Source organism: Sebastes umbrosus, chromosome 11 (genome assembly GCF_015220745.1).
Source record: "Sebastes umbrosus isolate fSebUmb1 chromosome 11, fSebUmb1.pri, whole genome shotgun sequence".
Lineage (NCBI taxonomy): Eukaryota > Metazoa > Chordata > Actinopteri > Perciformes > Sebastidae > Sebastes > Sebastes umbrosus.
In genome coordinates this window covers 30992938-31018602 of record NC_051279.1, presented here as the reverse complement: position 1 = coordinate 31018602, position 25665 = coordinate 30992938, and the positions used below count along the sequence as shown (strand labels likewise).

General features: G+C 41.8%; 1 protein-coding gene and 1 long non-coding RNA gene across 3 annotated transcripts in view; one reads left to right on the top strand and one right to left on the bottom strand.

Annotated features, from left to right (window-relative positions):
• The window catches only part of LOC119496857, a 28317-nt gene extending 23071 nt beyond the window's left edge, over positions 1 to 5246 (top strand). The window contains exons 3-4 of the long non-coding RNA XR_005208830.1: positions 5003 to 5007; positions 5230 to 5246. This is a non-coding gene — a long non-coding RNA (uncharacterized LOC119496857). The remainder of the gene's footprint in view (positions 1 to 5002; positions 5008 to 5229) is intronic.
• On the bottom strand, positions 1414 to 25214 carry macf1b (microtubule actin crosslinking factor 1b). 2 transcript variants are annotated; one of them, XM_037784484.1, is made up of 40 exons: positions 24283 to 25214; positions 19720 to 20456; positions 19478 to 19534; positions 18477 to 18647; positions 17731 to 17897; positions 17461 to 17620; positions 17272 to 17356; positions 16388 to 16632; positions 15401 to 15520; positions 15118 to 15225; positions 14797 to 15015; positions 14215 to 14418; positions 13891 to 14122; positions 13554 to 13780; positions 13339 to 13461; positions 13147 to 13248; positions 12675 to 12776; positions 12341 to 12505; positions 11990 to 12145; positions 11416 to 11613; positions 10836 to 10964; positions 10539 to 10709; positions 10298 to 10453; positions 9977 to 10183; positions 9730 to 9849; positions 9483 to 9652; positions 9222 to 9381; positions 8177 to 8371; positions 7733 to 7858; positions 7254 to 7397; positions 6932 to 7120; positions 6639 to 6753; positions 6370 to 6536; positions 6103 to 6265; positions 5736 to 5890; positions 5569 to 5643; positions 5346 to 5463; positions 4482 to 4627; positions 3421 to 3541; positions 1414 to 3279 (listed from the first exon to the last, which is right to left on the bottom strand). In XM_037784484.1, the coding sequence occupies exons 2-40, from the start codon at positions 20374 to 20376 to the stop codon at positions 3254 to 3256; spliced, it is 6351 nt and encodes a 2116-aa protein (XP_037640412.1). In that variant the 5' UTR covers positions 20377 to 20456; positions 24283 to 25214; the 3' UTR covers positions 1414 to 3253. The 2 variants fall into 2 exon arrangements, with proteins under 2 accessions (XP_037640412.1, XP_037640414.1); XM_037784486.1 differs by lacking the exon at positions 24283 to 25214 and adding an exon at positions 24045 to 24234.
• Positions 25215 to 25665: the final 451 nt, after the last annotated feature.

Sequence of the window (25665 nt, the reverse complement as noted above, 5' to 3'; positions counted from 1 at the left end):
ATATGTAGCCTACCTTATTGGGAGAAATCAGATTGAAGTGTTCCCATATAGGGGAAGTCCTTCTCTTCCTTGCTGGCTCCATCCAAGCAACTATCCAAAATCTCAAACTATCCAAAGTCTCAAAGTATCACAAACACACATTTTGAAAGGATTCCATGGGGTTTATATTGCTGTTTAAATTGTCTCCGTTATTCCTGTTGCTCTTAAATAATGTGTAGATTGCTTTGGATAGCATTGTAAGACATGCGCTCAGGGGGTACTGAGCTAACTATGGATATATACTGTAAATAGGAGTTATTCTGTTTTCACACATTTCATTTGGCTCCTATACAGTAAATAGTTTTTGATCTGTGTTGACTTCAATGTTTATTTCTTTCCCCAGAGCCTAGAAAAACACATTTCAAGTCTTGTTCACTATTCTGCTATATGTGTGATTTGAATAGCCGAAAACATCTGAGATTCACTTTACATTTTTGTTTTTCTTTAGCACTTATGGTGATATAACTATTTATACAATAATGTGACATCACTGTAGTGTACATATTCTGATAGTTTGTCCTGAAAATAAGATGTAAAATAACATGATTGTTCATTAAAGTGTTGCGGTTCTTGGCTTAGACCTCAGAGGGTTTTAAAACCAACATGAAGTGTCTCAGTATGGAGTCAGTCTTGCCTGAGACTTAAATACAGGTATGGAAGATGGAATGGTGTTTGTATGTTATTCAATTTATTTATTTCTATGTATTTATTTATTATACCTCTTATCTTATGAGTTATAGCAAATTAGAATGAAAGGATGGTATGGAAAGGAGAATAAATAAACTAAAAAGATTAAAAAAAAATCTGTATAAATCTTTAAAAGTGGTAACAGTATCTACTATAGTGGAGCTATGAGTGTCTGAGAGGAGATACATTTTGGAATCTTGAACTATATAGGGTATAATGGAGTTCAAATTTTATTTTTGATTTAAAATTTTTTTGCATACTTTGTTACATATTAACATGAAAAAAATGCATTTTATTCCACTTTACACATTTTGCTTTACTGCACCACCTTATTTGTTTTTGTACAAAGTTTCTTAATCAATGTGACGGCCTGAACTGCGCCAACATACCATCATATATTACCTTATGTAAAAGTAACTTTCTTTTAGAAAAGTGAAATTTACACCTATGACAACTTTGCATTTAAAAGCTTCTAGGCTCTAGTTTTATAATAAATATATATAATTTTATATTCATAATGCTTTGAGGTGTAGTGGAGATATCAGGGCATTATTGGTGCAAATTTAGGTGAACAACTACATGGATGAGATTTTAATGTGATCAATTGTCATTGTTAATGTCATCCGTCTTTGATTTCTGGCATAATAGCAAACACATGCAGCACTGTATAATATTAACGAGGGAATAATCATGGCAAATATTTTTTATTTTTATTACAAAAAAGTTTTTTTTATACAAGTGGACGTAAAATTATTAGTGACATTCATCTAAAGTTTCCCTAAATTAGACATTAGAAGGAGTGCTGGGTATAGAAACATTTACAGTACAGAAAGATCAGGGTGCATAGCAATAGAAGTGAAATCTGGCTATTGTGTTTTTACAGTCAAATTTCAACACATTGAGGCCAAGAGGAGGAAAAAGGTACTTTATCATGTAAAAACAGTTTCTGACTTTAAAAAAATCACTTTGACAAACTGCATAGACCGAATGCAATTACGTACATACGCTACTGTCTTCAACATCAGGTAGATATAGTACAAAGGTACACATACAAATACAGTAACTTTACACAGCTGATGACATATTAACTGCTCTATAATAGAACCAGAGTGAAAGAAAGCCAGGCACAGTGCAACACTGGACAGCCTCTGCTGTAGACTGATGGTGGAGCTGCAGTTGCGCAGGGAAAAATGTATTTCAATAGTTTTGCTCTAACGATACATATTGGTATCTTCAGGATCATGAGTAAACATTGGAGGAAACAAATGTAGTGTCTTGCATGTAAACACCTTTTAAAGTAAAGAAACAAAATCAATACAGTTGTGAAAATTTCTGAATGGAGAAGAAAAACATCCAAGACAAATACAGAACATTTAAAACATACTGCTTTTGGTAAAAGCGGCTGGAGAGGCAGAAACAAGGAAACCGAAAGGTAGATATCATTGAAAGTACACTGTTAACAGACATAATACACCTCCAGTGCATTCACATGAATAATTAATTCTCTTACTCATGACAACTGCCAGATTTCTCACTTAGCAAAACAACCTGTCTACAGTAGTAGGACACAGAAAAAAGTGCATTTTTTTATGAAAAGAATGTGCTAAACAAAACTTTCCCAGGAAGTACACGGTTATAAAGAAAACAACACATCTACATGTTCACAGTAATGCTCCATAGAAATACATCCAAAACCAATCCTGAGAAAATAATCTCTACAAATCAACAATGACCTGTCGTACTTCAGTGCATTGTTCATTACACAATCTCCAGTGTTTAAAACATCCTCACAATAAAGAACAATAAAAAATACACAATTATTTAAAAACATGGTGTCAAAAAAAGGTAAAAGACAAAAAACAGTGTGGCCCTGCCAACAATGTCATCTTCATGGAATGAAATAAAAAACAAAAAATAATATCACAAAGTTGAAGGACAGCATACTGTACCCTTCACATACTTATGGTTTTGGTATATATGTGTGTTTTTGGATGATAGTAGGGGCGGGCAGTCAGTACAACACCTTTACATACCATGTACACATGGATGTCACTTTTAAACCACACCTGCCCACCACCGAGCATTATTCTCTGGTTCAGGTATCGTCTGACTTCGCTCATCTTTACAACCAAAAAAGAATAACAAGCTGGGAAAAAAAATTTGATTTAAGCAAGGCTCTGGCTATCATGCAATAAGCATCCATGCAGAATTTTTCAATTCCTACTCTCTACATTATCAGATACTACTGTATGCAATGCAACAAGGATCTTACATCTGGACTGACCTCCTCGTTGTCCACACATGATCGTCACACAGATTCCTCAAAGTTAAAGACCCCTTTACCATGACCTCTGGTGACCTTCGCTGCACTCTTCTGTCAGTGTCTGCTTTTCAGATGTGACTGATGCATTGTTTTTTTTGGCCCCTCTATCTCGTTACTTCTGCTTATCACTCTGTTTCGGGGCCCCAAGGCTGTGTTTGGGTTTCAGCACTGCAGCATACACATGGTTCTCAGAGGCAGAGGTAATCATGTGGGTAACCTCTCAGCTTCGTCTAGACGGTGCACAAGAATGAAAACAGAAAGAGCGGGGGTTAACTCACCAGCTCATGTTCCTTTCATGTAAGAATTGTACTTCAGTAGGAAGCATGACAGAATCAAATGTCCCTTAAGAATAAGTGAGGTGACTGTCTGACCTGATGGTGAGGGAGAGTTGTCCTCCCCTGCTGTGGCAAACTGGAGATCAGACCCCAGAGCAGCGATGGAGCTCCTGGGACGGATGCAGCGGTCACCTGAGAAACTTCTGCGGAGTAATGCCTAAAGCAAGATATGTTAGACTGATTAGAGAAAGATGTCTTAGTGGTAAAACATATTAAAGTGCTCATGGGAAGTTTACAGAAGACCTGAGATGCAAGTGAGAAAAAAATATTCTGATCTAGTTTCTGATCTAAATTCTGATGAGTCTGATCTAAATTATTTTCTCTCCTGTGTTTATGATGTTTTGCAAGGATAATCTTTCTTAATTCCTATTTTTTTTCCTTCTGTGAAACAGGTGGGGAAAAAAACTTTTGCTAGGTGAAAAAAGGTTATACCAGGATCATTATTCGAAGCTAAATTTTTTTCATCTGTGAACATTTTTTTGTCAGTTTTCACAGATTAAAAAAAAAAAAAAAAAAAAAAGTAACTTTGAAGTTATCCTGGCAAAACCTTTTTTTTTTTTTAACCTGGCAAAACCTTTTTCCACCTGTTCTTAATTCATAAACACGGGAGAAAATAATTTAGATCAAACTTCAAAAATGGATCACCAGAATCTTTTTTTCTCACTGGCCTCTCAGGGCTTCCGTAGACGTTGCTACATGTAGTATTTTATATTCGTCAAAAGCGCATTCAACAGTTTAAAGCATGTTACTATTGTCATGATATTGATTTTATACAGGATAATTTTCTGCATTTTGATTAGTTAAGCTGACAAGAGGTTGAAACTTTGCAGTTAGAAGACTGGATGAACTGGAAGAATTGGCTTACTTAAAAATCAAAAGAGGTATATATGTAAAGATGGAATTACTTAACTAAAAAGGACACTGTGGCAACAAAATGCAGATGCAGTGCCAGTAAAGGCTGCAAATCTTATGAAAAGTATGAAATGTGTGAAAAGTGTTGTGTAAAAAACAATTATGTCTGTGTGGTCATGATATGTTGATATTAAAATACCACATGTGGCATCCAGATAAATTAGCGGATGCAGCTTGTGCCTTGCCTTGCGTGTCATGGGGCTGGTGGGGGCCGAGGCGCTGCTGTAGAGGCTGAGGCTGGAGTTGGACCTGCTGACAGTCAAACCCTTAGAAGTGCTTCCTGCAGGAGACAAGTACTTCTCCTTGATCTTCAGGTTGGTCCTGCCTTTCACTGTTGGCAACACAGCGGGGGGGATTTAACAGAATACTGTAAACACGTGTTTAAAATTTATAGCAGCCACTCCTCTAACAACAGCCAGCAGACACTGTACACAGAAATAATTGAAGCAAGATAGCCAATATAAGTCAGTATAAAAAATATCTGAAAAATTATTAAAATATCAAAACTTTAGCAGAGACAGATATGTAGTGGAACACGCTGATTTAACTATTTTTTATAGATGCATGCATGCTTATTCATTAACAAATGCTAAATTTACACAAACAATATCTGACATTAATTACAACTATACTGTAGGACAGCACGGCACCAAAGTAAAATGTTTATCTGACCTCAGAAAAAGTCGTTTTGTCAACTAATCTGTAGTTTTGGTCTTAGTCGACTAAGATTTCTTTATTCGATCAGTAGTTTTTAATGCTTTTTTCATGCTGAATGACTTATTTACAAGAAACTTGTGAGCACATTTTTGGTAAACACCAGATTTAAAGTGGTGCTTCTGTGTGATTCTTTGTGGAGAAACTCAGTTTTACAGACCTGTCGATTAAATCAACTAATTTTATATCGATTAGTCGACAAAATTATATAAGTGTTAGTCGACTAAAAATGTCTTTAGCCAAGGACAGCCCTAAATAATATTAATTAGAATGTGTTTTGTTAAGGAAATATAGTTTGCAGGAGTGAGTGTAATGATGAGGCGTCGTGTACTGACCTCTGCAGGGGTCATTCTTGACCAGGAACTCATCTAGAGCAGTCCAGCCTCCTCCCACTCTGACCATCAACGTGCTACGCAGGATACGAACCATCCGCAACTGTTGGGATTCTCCAAACTGCAGACAAAAAAAAATCCAAAGTTATAGGTTTTGAAATCAGAGGACCAAATGTAAGAGCTGCTTTAATATGTTTTTATCATTGTTTAGAACAAAATGACTCACCCTGTATCTGTTGGCACTTATTTGTTCCACTTGGAACCTCTTGGGACAGTTACACTGTGACACCTGTCGACTCACCTAAAGAGGGCAAACGTATAACAAGCTCAGTGTCACAATAAATAAACCACTCTAATGAATCAAACAACATTTGTGTGTTTTCTTGTTCACACCTCTTCGTTGATTTGATCTGCATCCAGCGTTCTCCTGTAGGGATCTCTGCTGGGGTGAAGCGCACTCACAAACTCGTAGTAGTCGATGAAGCCGTCGCTATTCATGTCGAAGATGTTTGCCACCGCGTTCATCTCCAGAGAGTTGGTGGGAAATTCTACAGCAGAGAGGTGTAAAGCCAAGGGGGATTTAAAACTGTGTAAACTTAATCACATAACTATGATTAGAAATTAATTTAAATAATGTCAATAGAGTGGAATTCATGTTTCGTCATGCTGAGCCGTAATTTCAGATGCTGTCTTTTGAATTTTATTGTGACTTAAACTGAGCGATACATTGGGTAGAAACACCATGATGATGGGGTCTTACTGGAGGCGAGGACATAATCGACAAACTCCTTCTGGCTGATGCGTCCATCCTGGTCCCGGTCGATGCTGCGGAACACGTCTAAGATCCGTGACTTCAAATGACTGATCCACAGCATGTAACGCTTTCGCCAAATATTGAAGTCGAAGTTCGCAAATTCTTCCATCTGTCCAGAAACACAAAATAAAAAAATATTTAAAAGACTTTTCCCCCCAACTCTAACGGCACCACTTCCTGTTAAAATATGTACGTTTTAAAAAGAGCAGTAACCTCTTTGAGTGTTTGCTGCTGCTGCTCCAGGCGGGTTTGTCTCGCCAACGCCAGGAGCCAGAGTTTCTGCCACTGACTGACCAGCTGACTGAGCTCTGGGGTCTGGGGGTCGAGGTGCTCCAGGGGAAGAGGCACAGGAGGCTGCAGCTTCAGAGTGCTCCTCCTCTCTGGATGGAGACACAGCGACATTCATTAGCGGTGAGATCGTCGTCAAGCTGTCAATGCTTATATTACAACAATTATACTATAGTGTTTCCATAGTGGCTTACTTGTGAGTGGCCGTTTGCTGGGGGAAACCTGCGGTTTGGAAATGCTCTTGTTTTTGCAGGACTTTGTGGCGTGTTCAACCTCTGGGAACTTTTTATTCAACTCCTCCATGAATACCTGCAGAGAGGAATGATCAGTGATCACATGGCACAGCAAAGATGGCTCTTAATATTCTTTAAATTCTGTAACCGTGATTTACATTCCTGAGGCACACATTTTAGCACTAAATGATGTAAAGTATTAATATCAATAAAATGGTATCGTGGGTAGCTCGTAGAACAGAGAAGAATCGTACTGTGTGCTGCTCGATCAGTTCCTGGTTCTGCTCTGTGGTCTCAGGCTGAGGCTCTTGGTCTCTGAGGTTGAGGGCCTCCTCTGCTGAGGAGATCCAGTCCAGTAGCCTCTGGACTTCCTCTCTCTCTGCCTCCAGCGCTGCCAAGCTGGCCTGGATCTTCTGGCCCTGCTGCTGAGCCCAGGTCTGGACCTGACTCACACAACAAAATTATACTGGTTCCATTCAGATGCTCTCATATGTCACTATTGAATAGTTTAGAAATTATAGTAGAATAATTAGTGATTTATCATGTCTTTAATCCTGAGGGAACGAAAGCACTCACCTCCTCAAAGCGGGTCTTGGTGACACTGATCCAAGACTTCAGGGTGATTATGGAGTCTGGGTGACAGGAGGCCAGGATCTCCTCACCCAGACTCTGGATGTTCTGCAACTCAACCGCCTGAGCCTGCAGGGCATCCATTGATTCCTTCAGAGGGGAGGAGAGAAAAAAGGATTTATTCAGCATTTTATCCAGTAAAACACATTCTCATGTAGGATGAGCCATTAGCATGGAATGTCGTTCATTTTGACATGTTTTTTTAGAAGTGTTAAACAGTTTGTGGTAGCGAGGTATTAACTAATGTTCAGAGTATCCGTCCTTCTACCGGTTCAATGGGTTCAAGCATGAGAGTCTGCTAATATCCACCCTGCTTAACAACCCTTGATAATACTGAATCCTTATCGGCACTGGCGTGTTGTTCTGCAGCAGACCCTGACCTTTGACCTCCGCTAAGGCAAAAAGTAATGACGGTATATACTGACCTTGTGTTGTTTGCGGAAAGCGAGCAAGCCTTCCTCCTCCTCTGGTATCACCCCGTATTTCAGTATCCTCTCAGCCTCGGTGAGGCGCTCCATGAACAAGTGGACAAGGCCATCAAACTTCTCAGCCTAACGACAACAAAGACAAAGGTTAAGATGCGAGTAGGGGTTGGCTCTACTTATCACCTTTTATATATGGTCAGATATCAGCCACTCAACTACTATCCATTCCTGATATGAAATGTTTTTGCTCATGACCACAGCTACCTGCAACCTGAATTTTATGTATGGATGTCATTTCATATACAGAGACTTGTAGTTTGCCATGATTTGCTAGTTTGAGTTTTCCAGCCGAAGAAAAAATTCTGAGTGAAACACGACTGCAGCTTCAGTCAGAAGAAATAAAATCTCATTTAACAGTCCACCTTTATTATTTGTGAGGATTACCTGCTGAAGCGCACCCTCCAGTCTGTCTTGCTTGCTGACGGACAGTTTGCAAACGGCCTCCCAGCGGCCCTCCAGCTCATCCATCTGCTCCTGCAGCCAGTGAGCATCAGCAGTGCTGCTCCTGGTCAGATCCCTCACAGAGCGCTTCAGGGTCCTGATGCACCCAGCCCGCTTCCCTAACTCCTTTTGGAAGGCCTGAGAGAAAGGACAATGTGTTAAGAAACTGCCATTTCGCTGAAGAAATTGGCACAAAATATGCCATGTGAAGACAGACATATAGCAACTTAATATCAAGAAATCATTACCAGATAAATAAGATCAAAGATATGCGAAGGACAGTCATACATACACACACAGAAGATTCCTTGTTTTATAGGAAGATAATCATGCTACAGCGCCATCTTTTGGCCAAATGCCACTAAATCTATCATGGTCACTCAGACTACACACATCCACCACATGTGGTTGTAATAGCAGTTCAGGAGATATGACATTTTTTGTAATATAATCCCTGCCCTCAGCATTTGAGTAAACTGTGAGCAAGTATCTTTTTCCAGCTTGTTTCCAGAGACATTCTGTACCAAACTTTGTGACGATCGGTCAAAATGTGTAAGAGGAGTAGCAAAAAATCTGATTTGGACACAATTAAAAATGGCAGAAAATCAATCTAGATGCAGATGTGCGTGGCTCATATTGATAGATTCATCTGGACCCACAAAATCCAGGAACAGAGGATTTAGATTTTCAATTTAGTTTCTGAGATTTATGGTTAAAAAGTTACAGGGTAAAAATGGTTAAAAAGTTACAGGGTAAAGCTCATTGTTATGGTGCCACCATCTGGTTAAATTGCACCACATTCGACACTGCACTCCTTTGGATTCCCAGCAATACACCCGCCAAGTGTGAAGTAGATCGGATGAGCGGCTCTCACACGGAAAGACAGACTGACAAGAGATTCCTCGCTTTATAGTTAGATGACATACAGTAACTACAGTATGTATACACACTACTGGCCACACATATAAATGCATGCTAGGTGTTGTACCTTGTGTTTGTCGATCAGGTTGTTGACCATGTCTTTGTCTCCACAAACAGGAACGTCCTCAGCCAGTTGGGGCTCGGCTCTATACAGCCAGTCATTCAGAGCCTGGAGAGCATCGGTGAATCTACCCGAGAACAGCAGCGCCTCCTCCAGCTTGTGCTGTCTGACAGAAGCAAACCACAACATTGGGTACATTTTCAAGACCGGGATTTTTTTTTTTTTTAATACTTGGCAGGAATATGAATGTGTCCCTCAGATCCATACCTCTCCATAGACTTGCCACTGATGGTGTCCCACGTGTCTTTGAGCTCAGCCATTAGGTTTTCCAGATGCTGTCTATCGTGGCCGGTCTTCGCTCTCTCGTGAAGGCTGCGTCCATTCTTCAGTGTGGCTTCGTACATGGGTCTCTTTGACCTCAGCAGTTTCTGGAACTCCTGATTACATAATAACAGATCAGTGAAGGCATTCATAAACACAAAGCAAGTTAAATTCACTGTAACGCCTACTGCACCTTCTGTTCAGTCAGTTGTTGCTTAATCTCCTCGTGGGTCACAGCAATCTCTTTATGCGTGTCTAATGTCTGTTCTACATCCGTCATCCAGTCCAGTAGCAGGCGCCACGACTCATTCAACTGAAATATGAGACACAAAGACAGATATTATACAAAAGCTCCTCTGAGTGGCACCTAAAGTGCATGTATAGTTTGAGAAAGACAAAGAAGGCCTTCCATTTATGTCGGAGTTGATGTAGTTGTATACCTGTTTGGCGTTCTTTCTGACATCCTCCAGCGTCCTGCCTCTCTCTGAAGCGCGCTGCTGTAGCTTTTTGTGGCGATCCTGCACGGTCATGATTAGGTTATGGATGACATCACAGTCTTCCTTCCTGCTCAGTTCTATTAGCCGGCGGGCCGTGCTCTCCACTGTGGTCTTCTTCTCACCGTAACCGCTCACCTCATTCACCAGTGTCTGTACAAATTAAAGCATTTCATGAAGCGAAAATAAATACTTCCAAAATGTGTATGTAACTCTGGATCTGAAGCAGACATATAGAAAGACTACAGCAGGTATAAAAAGACCTACTCTGTGATCCTGCAGTTGGGTGCAAACTTTGTCCAGAACAAAGCTGGGAGCAGGAAGAAGCCCAATAGACTCTTCACACTTGCTCATCTTAGTGAGAAGTTCCTGGACGCTACTGTGGAACTCCTTGGCCAGACTCAGACCTTCCATAAGCCTCGCCTGTGGGAACAACATGACAATCAGATATAATCATGCACTAAATTAACGATAAATCCACAGAATGATACATGAAGAGTTAGACAACCTTTCGCTCCTGGACTTTGCTGTAAACGGACGCCCATTTCTGTTCGAGGATAGATAAGCTGTGCTCGGTGCTCGACCCCCGCACCACGCTGCTGCTCTCCAGCATCCTGTGGATGGCGTTCTTCACATCCGTGTAGGCGTGGAGCTTCGACTCCATCTCAGTGCACAACTCCTTTTCAGGGTGAGAAGAAGAAAGAGTTTTTAGAGAAAAGTATTTTTTATTTTTTTACTGGGTGATACATTTTTAACTTCTTGCCTAACTCTTTATGTGTACACTTAAAAGTCTGCTCCGTTTTACCAGGTGTGCATTGAGCCGTTCACTGGCAGAGTCCGGCATACCCCACATGGTTTTAGAGGAGGATAGTCTAAGGTCTGTGTTCTCCAGCCACTGCAGGAAGTCCTGAATCTCCATTGTAACATCTTGTACCTGCAGAAAAAACAAACAACAGAATGAATGCAAAGTCTCCTGTGGTAATGTGGGTTCACTACAACTTTAGTTATGGCACAAAGTTTCAATTGCCATCACACTTTGTATTACAATGGCTGCCAACTGATAAAACAATTAATATTTTTATTATTATTTGGTTAATATAATGCATTTTTATTTGTAGATGTGGTTTAATATTACTTCCTTTATGACAATAAAAGCCACCAGTGTAAATTTGGACTCGCCTCTACACATTTTTATGTTAACCTTTACAATCACCACAAGAGGGCGCCATGGTAAACTGATAATGAAACATAAAATGCAGTAGAGCTGAGAAAATGCTGCATCCTAATATATTATGTATATAACAACTATAAATACAGTTAACAATCTTTCTATATTACTTTGTGACTTTTGTTGCAACATAACGGATCTGTTTTTCTCTCTTCACCTGACTCAGTCTGTTCTCTAGCTCCAGCTGCCTGCGTTCAGTCTCACAGTGGACAAACTCCCAGCTGTCATTGAGCTGCTCCAGCCGAGACTGCAGACCATGCGGGCTGTCCCCGGACCCGACCTCCAGCAGCCTCCTGCCTGCCTGGTTCAGGGTCTCCATCGTGCGAACGTGGGACATGACATCATTACGCAGGACCTTGTAGGAGGAAGAAGCACAAGAGGAAGAGTGTGATTGCTTGGAGGTGTTAGGAGCAGAAGTGTTTTCTGGTCCGAGTTGTGTCTGGCAGTTCAGACAAAGACATGCATTGTTGTCAGACTATTCTAGCAGTGTGTATTGTTGCTAAAATTTAGATTAAAAGAAATAATACGTAAGGTTCAGACACTGGTAGACACCACGGTGAACACTTTCAGGAGACAGTAGTCTGTTATTCATTTAAGGCTGAGAGTTCAGTGTTATCTAGCAGATAAAGCCACAGCTCTACAGAGAAAGTTCAGAGTTACAGGATTCACTGTTTTCTGGAACCTTCAAAGTCAGAAGGAGCTCTATTACACTTATTTAGGCCACCACCAACCTTGTGTTTGGCCAGCTCTATTTCACAGGCCTGCAGGTCGATGCTGATCGGCCGGCCGCCCTGCAGTTGTTCAGCGGTCCGAGAAAGCCATGTGTGCAGCTCGTCTAGTGTGTTCTGGAACTGACCAAGACCCAGCAGAGCACACTCCAGCTGGTGCTGATGTCACAACAGGAAAAAAATATACATATTATTTTTTGTTCAACAGTTTTCCAGCTAAATGTAGTTTCTACTGGAGTAGCAGCTGTCTGTTGTTGAAATAACATTACATTTTAATAAAGGGCATGGTGACATTGTGCATATGATGGATTATAGTTGCATGCTAATATTAATATTACATAATGATATTCTTACTTGTCTGTTGACAGTTTCTGACTCCAAGCTGTCCCAGCGCAGTCTGAAGTCACACAGCGGTGAGACGGAGCCAGGACGCTCCGAGCCTGGAGACAGGCGGCACACGAAGCGATGGTTCTGACTTTCTATCTCGATTTTCTTCTGGTAAAGTTCTCGCTTAAATTCCTGAGGGAAAGAATAAAGACTTAATATATGTTTGGAAATTAGCGAATGTCACGACTGATATGTTTTCTGTTATAATAAAATACAATACGTACAATATGAGACCAACGTACTTATTGAGAAAAGCTGTGATTGTTGCTGGTTACGGGTGTGCTTCAGCATATGAACTCACCTTGAGATCACGTAGCTGCTCTTTGACAGATTCCAGGTCAGTTCCTACCATGAACTCTTCAGTAGACCTGAGCTCAGCTGACTTCAACCACTCAAAAAGACCCTATTAGCAGAACAATAACAGAGTGGGCGTTAAAGCGCAGTAAATTATACACTGTGCAATCACACAGTCAACAGCAAAACATGTAACCCTGTTGGTTTATACAGCTGGATGCATTTCACATAGTTTTCTTTTCACTGTCTCATGCAGTCTGCACCATTAAACCCATTTGCCCTTGGCAGAAGACCACACAATGTGTCAGTCACTCAAAAGTAAAGCTGCAGGAAGTAAGAGCTTTGTCTTTGGCAGGATGCCCTAACTCTGCTTGAGTCAGTCAGAGGTGGCCAAAGTGTCCTGTTTGCTATGGCTATGATACTGACCATGACATATTTCTGGGTATGCATAAACACATGTACTGTATATAGACACACACCTGCATCGTGTCTTGATAATGTAGAGCCATCTGCAAGGACTCCTCCAGCTTTTTGTGACATTCGTTCCACAGTTTGCTCAAGTTGTTCCACGTGCAATAAAGCTGTACGACACCAAACAGACAAGGGTTAAAGTTAGCCAACAGAACATCATGAGTTAAAAATGAGTTTATTTAAAAGTACGTATTTCTTACTTCATCTAGGCTCTTTGTGACATCCGGTTTGTCTGTCTCGCCACACGCTGACATCAGATCCATTCCCAAAACGCCAAGGATGTCCAGATCTCCCTGTAAACAGTCGATATCCTCCCTGAGAGTCTAGAAGTTGAAAAGATGGAAAAGGTTATACATTGGTTTTTTTTGCAAAACAATTTCCTATATACATCTTATTTAAGAGATTTCAGACAAACCTGCATGGTTTCGAGGCTCTGGCGGATTGTTTCGGAGTCTCTCCGACTAGCGTTGAGATCCAACACTGCCTGCTGAGCATCATTGAGGGCAGCCGTGACGTCGCTGAAATCACTCCAGAACTTCAAGGCAAGATCCAAGAGGTTGAGCAGCCAGCTTTCCCTCTCCTGGGCCTGAGTGTGTGTCTCATCCCACAGCTGGGACAGGCTGGACACTTGCTCCTGGATTGCTAAAATCACAAGGATACAACGGGGATATTGCTTAGATTTGCCAACTGTAGTGTCGTACGACAGTTTCCTATCTGTATACAAATAATATAATCTCCAAAAAGATCCGTACCTGTGCCGACAGATCCATCCCCAGCTGCCTGCGTGTTAGCCAGCAGTTCATCCGCCTGTGTCTTGACACTCCCGAGGCCCAGCTCCAGCTTGGACAGCTCGGTCAGGGTGTGCTTGTTGTCCTGCAGCTGCTCCTGGATCCTCGGGGTGAGGCCTTGAAGAGAGGTGGGAGTCTGTATGCGACTGCGCAGGCGGTCAAGACTCTCTCTGATAAGGGTCATCCTCTCATTCAGCTATAGGAACAAGAAAAGATATGAAGTTGTGTGCTTGTGTGCATTAATTTAAGCAGTTTATAACATTTTCTGCATTATCCAAGCATTCCTACCTGCGTGAATCGAGGCAATGACTCCTCTAGCAGATTAGCAGTCTCTCTGACCCGGTCTCTGATGGTTCTGTGCTGCTCCTCGGCCTCTGTGGCCTTTCGACAGAACTCCTCCCCTTGAATGGGGTTTAGTTCTGACAGGCGTTTTGCCAGAGAGCATAAGCGTGCAATCAAGGGTCTGTGTTCTGCTATAGACTCCCTCAGACCCTTAGCAGAAGAGAGATAAAAATACATGTTTAATAACAATGTGGAGAGCAGGCTATTTCTCATAAAGAACCTGATTTGAGTTTAATCCCTAAAATGGATTGAAGAAGTTTGAAAAAAAAACCTTTGTCTCCCTTTCCGTGGTATACTTGACCAAACTGTAATGTCATTATAGTGCACAGGTGGAAAAGAAACCCTGTCAGGAAGTAGATTACATTAATGAATTGTACTTGAACAGAGCGGCTCATTCACCTCGAGGAAAATGGTGACACACTGTGAAGTATAAAAGGACTTCTTTGTTGAACTGGCCAAAAAAGGTATTATTAAAAAAAAAAAAGAGAGAAGCTGGCACTCTAATGTGGAGAGGCAGGTTTCTTGTACCTGTAAGAGATCCTGTTGTTCCCGAAATGCCTCGTAGCTAATTGTGCTCAGGGAGAGCTGGCCAATTAGGGTTTGAGTTTCTTCAAGCCACGGCGAAACCTCGGAGAGGCCCTCTGAGAACTGGAGGAGAAGAGACTGAGCGTGCTCAAGCTGCAGGACCACGTGGGAATTGGTGGCTGAGGTGGTGTTGCATTGTTCCTGTAAGGCGTCTAGTGGGGTCTGTGTGGAGAGAGGTGACAGCAAAATAAATACATTTAAAATGTTAACACCTTAAAAGTACATTTGTTTACATTATTAGTAAAATGGTTGTGTGGAAAATACCTGCAAATCGCCCGTTTCTCCTTCATCACTGTACGTCAGCAAGATTTCAGCAATTTTCACCATCTTCTCGATGTTGAACCTGTGTTGGAGAATCTCCACCGCCAAAATCTATTCAGGAGATAAAACATCTCATTAAATTCACTTACCGAGCATCATTTAAATTAATCTCTAAAACTTAGAAATTACAGATAACACAAACATGTAATGGTTTTTTTACTCAAAGTGGGAAAATATTTATTAAGCTTATTTGTTAGTCAGTTCTATTTGTGTATAATGTCTTCACCTTCTGCTCATAGAGTTGTTCTGCTATGAGCGCTGGATCCAGATGGATGGTTTTCAGCTTTTCAAGACTCAGCGCTGTGTCTCTGAACCAAGCCATCTCCTTCACCACTGCCTGTTCCAGCTGATAAGAATATACTGTATGTTAGCATAGCATTAATAACATCACAACATCATAATACTGTACTGTATACTGTTTAGCAGATGCCTGGAACACCTGGAAGGGTATAGCCAAACAGATGCAGAGTAGGCTTGTTCTACATGGAATGTAGTAAATGACTATATAATTGGGTAGAAATTGTCCGCCCCCTGACTTTTGATGGATGAAGACAACAGATTTATTTATTTATTTCACTGCAGCAAGTTACACTATTGATAAAAGAAAGTATATATAAATAAATAAAATTATAAATAGATACATAAATGTGTGAATATATGAATAAGCAAATAAATAAATAAGTAAATTAATAAATAAATATGCAAATGTGTAAATATATGATGAATAAAAAAATATATATATACACAAATTTAAGTCTCATTTAATTTGTAATTTATTTATGGTGACAATTAGGCATTAAATTACATAATTATATTTGTTTTCATTTATTTAAGCATTTCATTGTATAATTAGTTATGCATTTATATATTTAGTTTAGGCCCTTAAAACCCTCCGTATTTAGATACCAAAGCAAACAATGTGAGTTTATTCAGGTGAAAAAGATGACACATTTGAAGTTACTTTTTAAAATGGATACTGAAACTTAATGTTAGCTTCCACAAACGTGTGTGCTTTTCAGAATTGAAGTCAGATAATAGCAACTTCAAAAAACATTATAGCTGATGATAAAGCTAGTTAGAGTCAGTTAAGTTTGGTGTGAGGTTACATCTAGAGACTTTTTGAGCAGGCTTCAGCTACTTTCCCATTGAAAATAGTTAACAACACTGCTGAAGCATCAGACTGGTTCATTGTAGGACTGAGTGGGAACATTACCCTCTGTCTCTCAGCTGCACACAGTACTGCATCTCCAGCATGTGTCTGCGCTCCTGCTGCCCCCAGGAGCTCCCTCTCTATGCGGCCCAGCCACAGGTGGAGGTCCTCCTGGCTGGAGGTACAGCGGCTGGAGGCCTCCAGGGCCTGCTCCAGCCTCTGCAGCACGTCCAGACTGCTGAGACTCAGCACAGAGCAACGGATACGCAGAGCATCCATCTTCTCCTGCACCTGCTGGGCTTCCTCCTCTGAAACAAAGGACACATCACAAACATTGGGCATATCAGCAGTCATAGGGTAAGATCAATATCTATTTAAAGACATTGGCAATATTAAAAATCAATGTAAGACTGTGTTTTTAGGATTGATAGTATGTGCTTTTATTTGCTGACATATATACTGTATATTGTAGTATTGATCAATAGAATTTAGGGCTGCACAATTAATCAAAATTTTATCAAAATCACAATCTGGCGCAATATTAGTTAAAGGTGAAATGTACATAAAAATATGACTTTAATTTAAATATTGTGCTGCAGAGATGTCCTGGCATACATATCATATTCTACACACTTAAGAGAATATCTTTGGTTGGTACAGATCCCTGCAAAAATCACACCATAATCATTTAAATATGTTTTTCAATGACAATGAGAATAATGATGTAAAAATGATTACTTCCGCTAATATCACAAATCATATCGCAATTGCCATATCAGTCAAAATAATCAGATTCCACACAACACAAAATGCAGGAGTATATATTAATATTATTATCAATAGATTTTTAACATTTTGCAAAAATATTGGTATTTAAAAATAACATTTATCCAACCTCAATGACCATACTATGCCCATTAGTTTTTACCTTATGTAGTAAACATTACCTGAAATTGCTTCCATCAGATCATGTCCTGACTTTTGTATTTTCCCTAGCTCAGCAGTTTTGACTTGAATCTCTTCAACGACAGCCTGAAAGAAAGTGAGAACAGTGAGTCGCAGTTATAATTCTCTACTCAAACAGCACATTTTCTATACTGTACATGCAGTTGAACCATACATGGTAGATTTCCAACCTTGGCCCTTTCTGTGTTCTCTGGGAGATGCAGCATCACTCTCTCTGCGTTGCGTAGCTCAGCGAGGGTCTGTTCCACAGATATGAGCCACTGCTGCACACTGTCTACTCCTTCCTGGAAGAGCTTGGCCCTGGGCAGAATGAGCTCCAGACTCGCTCTCCTACCAACAACAACATGTCCTCTGATTGTTACCGTTGGTGAGTAAGAACTGTATCACGCAGTAATCCTTACCAAAACATAAGTGTGGCATTGCCAGTAAAAGTAGCTGACCTTTGCTCTGCCCCCAGCTGTAAGGCCTCCCACTTCTGTTGGAGAATGGAGAGCTTGACCTTTTCCTGCTCCCCCTCCTCTCCCGGGTGGGCCTCCACAAGCCGAGGGCCCTCCAACATCATGGAGTCCATACTGCGCCTACGGTCTGTTAGGAGGCGCTGCAGGAGCTGTAAATGAACATTATAGAGATGGAGGAGTCTATAACATTTAACCCTATTTGTAGAAAGACAGAAGATTTAAGAATAAGGATAAGAACTCTAAGTACTCTTCTGTATTAAATCAAATCAGTTCTCATCAGTAGGCTACTATAGAAAATGTTTACGTTGACATGACATAGCTTCCAGTTAGAATTAACATTTATCAAAGCCCCATTCTTGTTTTGGGTCAGTGTGGAGGAAGCCCTGTCTCGTGTGTCAAGCTCACATTGTCAAGAGCCAGGCAGGTTTCACCTCAACCAAAGAGCTCACAATGGGTGTGATTACAGCTGAAAGGTGAGAGACTACCCTGCTTTTTTTCATACCCCAAGGAAATGTTCACAAAGACTTACTGGAGCTCATTGTGGCTGTGAACGCCACCCATTCACCACTGAATAGAATTGAATTTATGTTGTAAAGGAAGCAGTTGAGCATTTTCCATGACCTCAGCACACATAAAGGTAAACCTCTCAGGTGTATGACCCACTACTTCAAAAAATATGTTTTTTTTGGGACAAGAAATGAGGTGATGTGATGTTGGTGATAACAGACCTTTTGTTCTTGGAGCTGTGCTTTCACCACTTTGACCTCTGAGGATGGGGGTTTCTGGTTGGCTGTGAGCTCCTCTATCTCACAGACCCATGTGAGCAAAGCTTCCAGGTTTTGAAGAAATGTCTCAGAATCTGTTGACACATCTCTCAGTGCCAAAGCAGATCTTGTTCCCTTGAGAGAGACAACAACAGAGTATGAAGGGAAATACTGTCAGCAAATGATTCCAACACACAAACATGTTCATGAAATTAGGGCTGTCAAAGTTAACGTCATAATAACAACGCATTAACGTAAATTTGTTTTAACGCCACTAATTTCTTTAATGCATTAATGCAGCTTGTGATTTTTAGATTGCAGCAGGCTCAGTTTTAAAGCTAGAGTATGGCATCATATGAAACTAAAAAACCTAAGGAATCCATTGGTACCAACCAGGTCATACTAGCTTGTCACGAAGGAGATTAAATAACGCTTCAAACTTACGCTAAATTTTGGTGAGGAAAAACTGCCTATTTTCAAAGGGGTCCCTTGACCTCTGACCTCAAGATATGTGAATGAAAATGGGTTCTATGGGTACCCACAAGTCTCCCCTTTACAGACATGCCCACTTTATGATAATCACATGCTGTTTGGGGCAAGTCATAGTCAAGTCAGCACACTGACACACTGACAGCTGTTGTTGCCTGTTGGGCTGCAGTTTGCCATGTTATGATTTGAGCATATTGTTTTATGCTAAATGCAGTACCTGTGAGGGTTTCTGGACAATATTTGTCATTGTTTTGTGTTGTTAATTGATTTCCAATAATAAATATATACATATATATATTTGCATAAAGCAGCATATTTGCCCACACAAGAGTATTAAATACTTGACAAATCTCCCTTTAAGGTACATTTTGAACAGATACAAAATGTTATATATTTTTGATTGACAGCCCTTTATGAAACCTGATCAGTTATACTGTTGCAACACAAGGAGAAAGGAGTTATGGGTAAAAGCATACCCTCCATCTATCCAGGCTGGAGTCCTGGTCTGAGCTTGAGTGTCCATCACTTTGAAGCTGCAAAATAAAGACAGTCCACATGTTATTTCGATTCATAAAGTCACAGTTTGAGAAAGACCCAGCATGATGTTGCAGAGACAAAACATTGCTTCTAAAGAAAGAGTCTAGTTGGGAAAAGGTGAGATGAAAAGAGGAAAGGATGAAATGGAAGACATTATGAGAGTTGTTGTGTTTTTATCAACCTCAGCGAGTTCCTCGGCGACACCATTCAGGACTCTAACAGTTCTGGTGACAATGGGGTCCCCTCCCTTATCTCCAGACGGATACTCTGTCACCTCCACAATTTCGGTCACGACCGTCTCCGTCACCTCTGTCACCTCTGTGACCTCACGTGATGCCAGAGTCTTCCAGGACCAGGGGCTTCCTTCTCTGGAGTCTCTCCTCTGGAAGCTGGCCCTCCTCTCTGCGGAGTTTTTGTCCAGGTGAGCCAAGGGGGACCTGGCGTACTCCGGAGGCACTGTCCTCCTCGTTAGTGTCCCATTTCGGGACGTTTTTATCGGAGACGGGCTGCTGTGCCAGGCGTTATCCAGAGTACTGGTGCTCCTGATTGTGGAGGCGGGAGAGCTGCGGAGGAGTTTGTCTGAAATGGGAGTATGAGCCCCATCTTCCCTCTTAAGATAAATTTCCTCTGCCTCCTCGTCTCTCTCCACCTCTCCTTCCTTGTTTGCATCCTCCTTTGCTTTGTCTTTGACCACCACCTCTGGTTTGGCCTCCCCATGTTGCTCCGGGGGCTGCCACCCTCTTCGTCGTTGGTAGCACTCCTTCAGGAAGTCCTCGTCTGTCCTCACATGCTTGGACTTCTGGCCCAGGCAGGTGGGCCGGCTGATGAGGTTACCCATAATCCTTCAGCCCAGAGGCTAGTGAGGTAATAGGTGAGGTAAGGCCCCTCGGCCATGCATGCGGAAGATCCTTCAGCTACCTAAAATAAGACAAGGGGGCTCTGGGTCATCATGCAGTGAACAAGTGCTCATTGTGTAAATCAACAGAAAAGATACCACCTCTTTCTTCTTTCTTTAAAGGAATAGTTCAGTGTTTTGAAGTGGGGTTGTATGAGGTACTTATCCATAGTCAGTGTATTATCTATTTTATTAATTTTATTTTTATTTTAACCACCTAAAAGAAAGGCCCGCCAAAAAAAAATCAATATAACTTAAAATGTACGTTATATTTAGAAGATTTTCACTGGTTTACCTTGTAGTGAGACAGCTATATTTTTCCGACAGGGAACGGAAACCGTTATTTATGCTTTTGCCAAAGCAACCAGACTCCACTGAAAAAAACAATAATCTTACCTTGCTAAACACGGGAGTTGCTGGTCTACCGCTACCTCAATCGGTTGGTTTGTTTGTGTTATTGTGTGACATCAGTTGATTCGGATTCACCAAAGTCGCACAATTACACAAACAAACTAACCGATCGAGGCAGCGGTAGACCTGCAACCCCCGTGTTCTGAGAGGTAAAATAACAGTTTTTTTCAATGGAGTCTGGTGGCTTTGGCGAGAACTGAACAGCTTCAGTTCCCCGCTGGAAAGGGCTGTCTGACGACAAGGTAAAGCGGTGAAAATATTCTAAATATAGCGTACACTTACACTGATATTGATTTTTTTAGGTGGGCCTTTCTTTTAGGTGTCAAAAATATGTTTTGCTGACGGCCCCATCCACAGCAGTACATTGCTTTGCTCCCGTGCTGGTACTCCTGTCTGCTTCTCAAAGCTGGGGGCATGCCAACCGTCACACTGACTATAAATAAATACTTCATACAACCCCGCTTCAAATCACCTGAACTATCCCTTTAAAAGCACAACTTCCCTGCTTTAAAGTCACTAAGTACTGCCTGCCACAGCTTACATCTTCAGAAAACTGTTCTGAGACAAAGCGAACCAGTCCCTCACATCCTTTATTTGCTAAATATCTGTGCCAACGTTGCCCTTTTCTTGGCACGGAAAAGACCACAGAGATACTTGGCCTGGATATCCCCCGTCCCTTTGTCTTCCTTTAGACCACATACACACATGCTCCCCATCTATCTCACATCACCAACGGAAATATTCTGGGCTTAGAAATCAATGTGACAGGCTTGTCGAGGATCCCACTGTTGGGGCTGGCACGCAGGACCGGTGGCAGACAGCCAGCTCTTTCTCTAACTCAGCCTGGACCAGTCCTGGGAAAACCCGTTAAGGATCTGATCAAATATGACAGCCATAAAAACGCAGACATCGCCTCATTTCTCAGGGGTGACAATAAGAGGGGGGTTAGGAACACAGGAGTGGCACGGGGGCAGTGGGAGGTAGTTAGGAAAACAGAAGCAATCAACAGTATACCTCAGTGCTGTGTGTGACGATACAGGGCTGTTCTCTCACTGCTACATCACTGAATGACAATTTTGAATCCAACAATGATCTTGTCAACATATTGCTGGACCGTATTACTGAAAAGACTCTCACTGGCAGTGACAATTTCAAACTGTGTCAGCCCGTCTACTTCCCGACTCAGCTCAGTGCCTTCATTGTTTTGACTGGAGGGTTAAAGGTGAATGTAATTATCTTAGTCTAGAGGAGCTGAGGTGAGCACATCAGGAGATCACAGGGAGGGTTCCTGTCGAGGCCGGGTCCTCCCTCTGAGGCGAGGTTGGACTGGTCCATTCACAATTATACAGGTCACCTGAGGTCATGCTTGGTGACTAAAGATCTGTGGGGGGCGCAATATGGGTCAACAAGAGGGAAATTGGGATGTTGGCTCCTCAAACTACTGAGGATTTTTTTTCTGGTTCGAAAAAGCAGAAGAGGCGTATTTATAGAGCTGTATGGGTACAGTTACATGTTACAGTCATGCTGTAGGCTGACAAAATGATGCTGAATATGCAGCTCTCTTATCTTTGTCAGATGTTAGACACAAAGACAGTCTGCACCAAAGCAGAACTTCACATTGTGCTACTGAATCAAATCAGATTTGTGTGTCTCCAAAACTAATCCTCATTAAGATTTATCACAGCTTTTAACTAAATGAGAATCCCAAAAGAAATGACCTAGCTTGATATGTTGGCTCCATGTGCATTAGGCCAGTAATTACGTACATCATGCATGTCTCTGCAGAGCAGATGATGCAGTCAGTGGATCCACAGGGGAGGACACAGTCAGATCAGAGAGTGGTGCCCAGACAAAGACCCCGGCCTGAGGATCAATGATTACCCAGTTAGCTCAGATCACTGCCCAGCGGTCTCCCGAGGAGGGCAGAGAGAGTGTCCGTGGCCGTGTTCGTACGGGGTTAACAATTCAAGAGAGAGGGCGTGCCGTGTCTGGTTACTGCAGCGCATGTGTGGTCGTTTGCTAAATTACACAGTTGCCTCTACAGTGAACGTACAGTATGTGAGGATATGCTGAGTGGTCTCATTAGAGTGGAGCGCTACCAGGGATATGCTATTAAAATAAATGAGCAAATATTCTTTTATTGTGCCTACTAGACTGGATCACTCAGACACTGATATAGAACATACTTTTAATAAAATGCTTATAATAAATAATATAATTTTGTAGCCCTCACATAAAATAATATAAGAAGACCATGACCTACATTATTCTACAATCAGAGCGAACCAGAGAAACCCTCTTAAAATGCCTCAAGCCCGTATCTGATATGCACCTCTCACTTTCCAGCCTAATGATACTAGAGGGAGAACCAGGGAACCACTCCACCTTTCAAATCAAATCAAACCAAATCAATTTATTTTTGTATAGCGTCAAATCACAACAGAAGTTATCTCAAGACATATTGCGGATGACCTACCCATCCCATCACTTAACCTGTTTTGAAATGGCCCTTAATTCAGACCAGCCCTTTCTCTGCTCTCAACAATGATTTATGATACATGACCGCAGTCCATTTCCTGATGAATTTGATTACAACCATAGTATATAGAGGCTTCTCTACGCAAACGAAACCTGAAAAACAATCCTGATGTTTGCAAATACTTAATACTAAATCTTATCGGACACGTGTATGTATTCAAATGTTTTAAAGCAACACCTCACATATCAAAATATTATACAAAATACCTAATGTTCGTCTTAGGTCTTGCATCGATTGACCTCCATAATAAAAGAAGAATTGTATGGGTGGGTTTGTAATTAGTAGCAGAACAATAATCATCAATCACAACAGCGGAGCGCCATAATGTTGTGTCACTGCTCTGTGTCTGCCTCTGTTAAGGGAGGTCCTGAAGTAGTAATCATGGTAGTGGTCCCTAATCAAGGATGGCAGCTGTGCGTTCACCCGTGAGACTCATAACATCTTAGGGTGGATATTGTACAAGGTCACACGTTCATCTCAAAGGCATGAGACACAAAGCTACGGTTTAGAATCAAATGTCAGCATGGCTTTGGCAAAATGACTGAAAATGGCCATGCCTGCTGAAGTTTTGTTAAAATGTTCTGAATCCTTTCACAAAATCCAAACAGCTAAAAGACTGTTTACAAAGAGCAAACTGTTGAACTGAATCAAATATACTCACATCACAATGATCCATTCACTTTGATGTCGTCTCTACTGGAATATTTCATTGCCTGCTGCACTTGTATCTTTCATTTGGTTAGAATAAGTGAAGAAAACCACCCCAGTCCCTACTCTCTCCCTGTCACATGGCTCCCTTAATCACAAAGTCCAAAACCAAACTCTCTCTCTCTCAGCTTGAGCCAATCCTGTGTTAATGGCAGTTTTGGCGGTTTGAAGCCTACGTGAACCACACTTACCCTGAAGCACAGTGGAGCCAAACAGCATGAGTAAAGGAATCCAGCCGCTCCTCAATCACCATTCAAAAAAGGAGAGAAAGGGGGAAAAAAAAAAATCCAGCTTTGTTTGAGCATCCTTTGAACGGCCTCCCGGCTCCAACACCCCAAACATGAACACTCCTCACACACACACACATGCTTACTACCTCCAACGCAATCAAGTCCACTCATTCACACATGCCCACATACAAACACACTTTCTAAACACACTCACACATGCCCTGATAACTCATGCTTTCCCGTTGCCCACAGTCACAGGCAAACAATGTCCTCCTCTCCCCTCGCCCTGCACCCCTCCCCTCCCCTCCCTTCACTTCACTTCTCCTCCCACCAGCTCTGCTCCTCTCCCTTTCTTCTTTGTTGTGGGAGCTGTGATAGAGGAATTCCTTCCTTGTTAACGCCGTCGATGGGATAGTGCGCCCAGATGGAGACAATGTATTCCAACGGCTCAGTTGAACTCCCACAGTCCCCAGCCAAGAGCAGTTTTCACATGGAGGTCAGATTGAGCCGGTTCCATGTAACGACAAGGCGGGTGGCATTCACACTGCTGCTGCTGCTGCTGCTGCTGCTCAGGTTGCTCCTGTACCAGGCAGCTAGGCGGCAAAGTGCCCCCTTTACCTTCCCCAGGCTTTTTTCTCTCACTCTCTCCCCCTTCTCATCCAACAAAGCCCCTCCTCTGGGTCCGACTGTGGCTCAGAAAACTCCATGCTGCTTCTGCTTGAAAAATGGGATGGGTGGGTGTAGGGGGAGTGCAAAAAAAGGAGAGTTTTCTAAAGACCCCTGGGCCGCCCTCGGAACATTCACATGTTAAGTGACAGCTGCCTCAGTCCATTCCCTCTCTCGATGGCGAGGAGGAGAAGTGCAGGCTACAAAAGAAGAGACCCACACCCACCCACTCACACATTCACCCCCAACCCCCTTGCAGTCCCCCCCATCCCCATTCAGAGCCAGTGCAGCAGTCTCCACAGCAGCAACAAAGACGACTAATTACTGTAAAACATCTCAGATTACTTTTCAACTCAGTTCCATAAACAAAGAGCCGGGAAGCAAACACAAAAATAGAGAGCAACAGGAAGATAATACAGAGTCTTTTCTGTGCTTTTGGCATGGGAAAGCAAAGGAAGGACCCCTATGGTGAAATTCTATCGTGACCCATTTCAATAAGTCACAATATTTGCCCTAGAAATGCAGAACACCAAACATACTGTATGCAAACACCATTACAGCAACATTTACTCACATTTTCTGGGGTTTGAACCAAACCGTGTGAACGGTTTCTGTTAAATATATGACAGCTTATTTAGATATGAACTAGAGGATTAACACTAGTTTTAATACACCAAA

Bases quoted from the DNA above. Each gene is read 5' to 3' on its own strand.
- macf1b (XM_037784484.1), bottom strand. From the start codon at position 20,376: ATGGGTAACCTCATCAGCCGGCCCACCTGCCTGGGCCAGAAGTCCAAG. The intron at 8,372-9,221 runs GTACAACACCTA...CCTTTCTCTCAG, and splicing joins ACCTGATCGACAAACACAAG to GCCTTCCAAAAGGAGTTAGG. The intron at 3,542-4,481 runs GCAAGGCACAAG...ATCTTGCTTTAG, and splicing joins CCAGCCCCATGACACGCAAG to GCATTACTCCGCAGAAGTTT.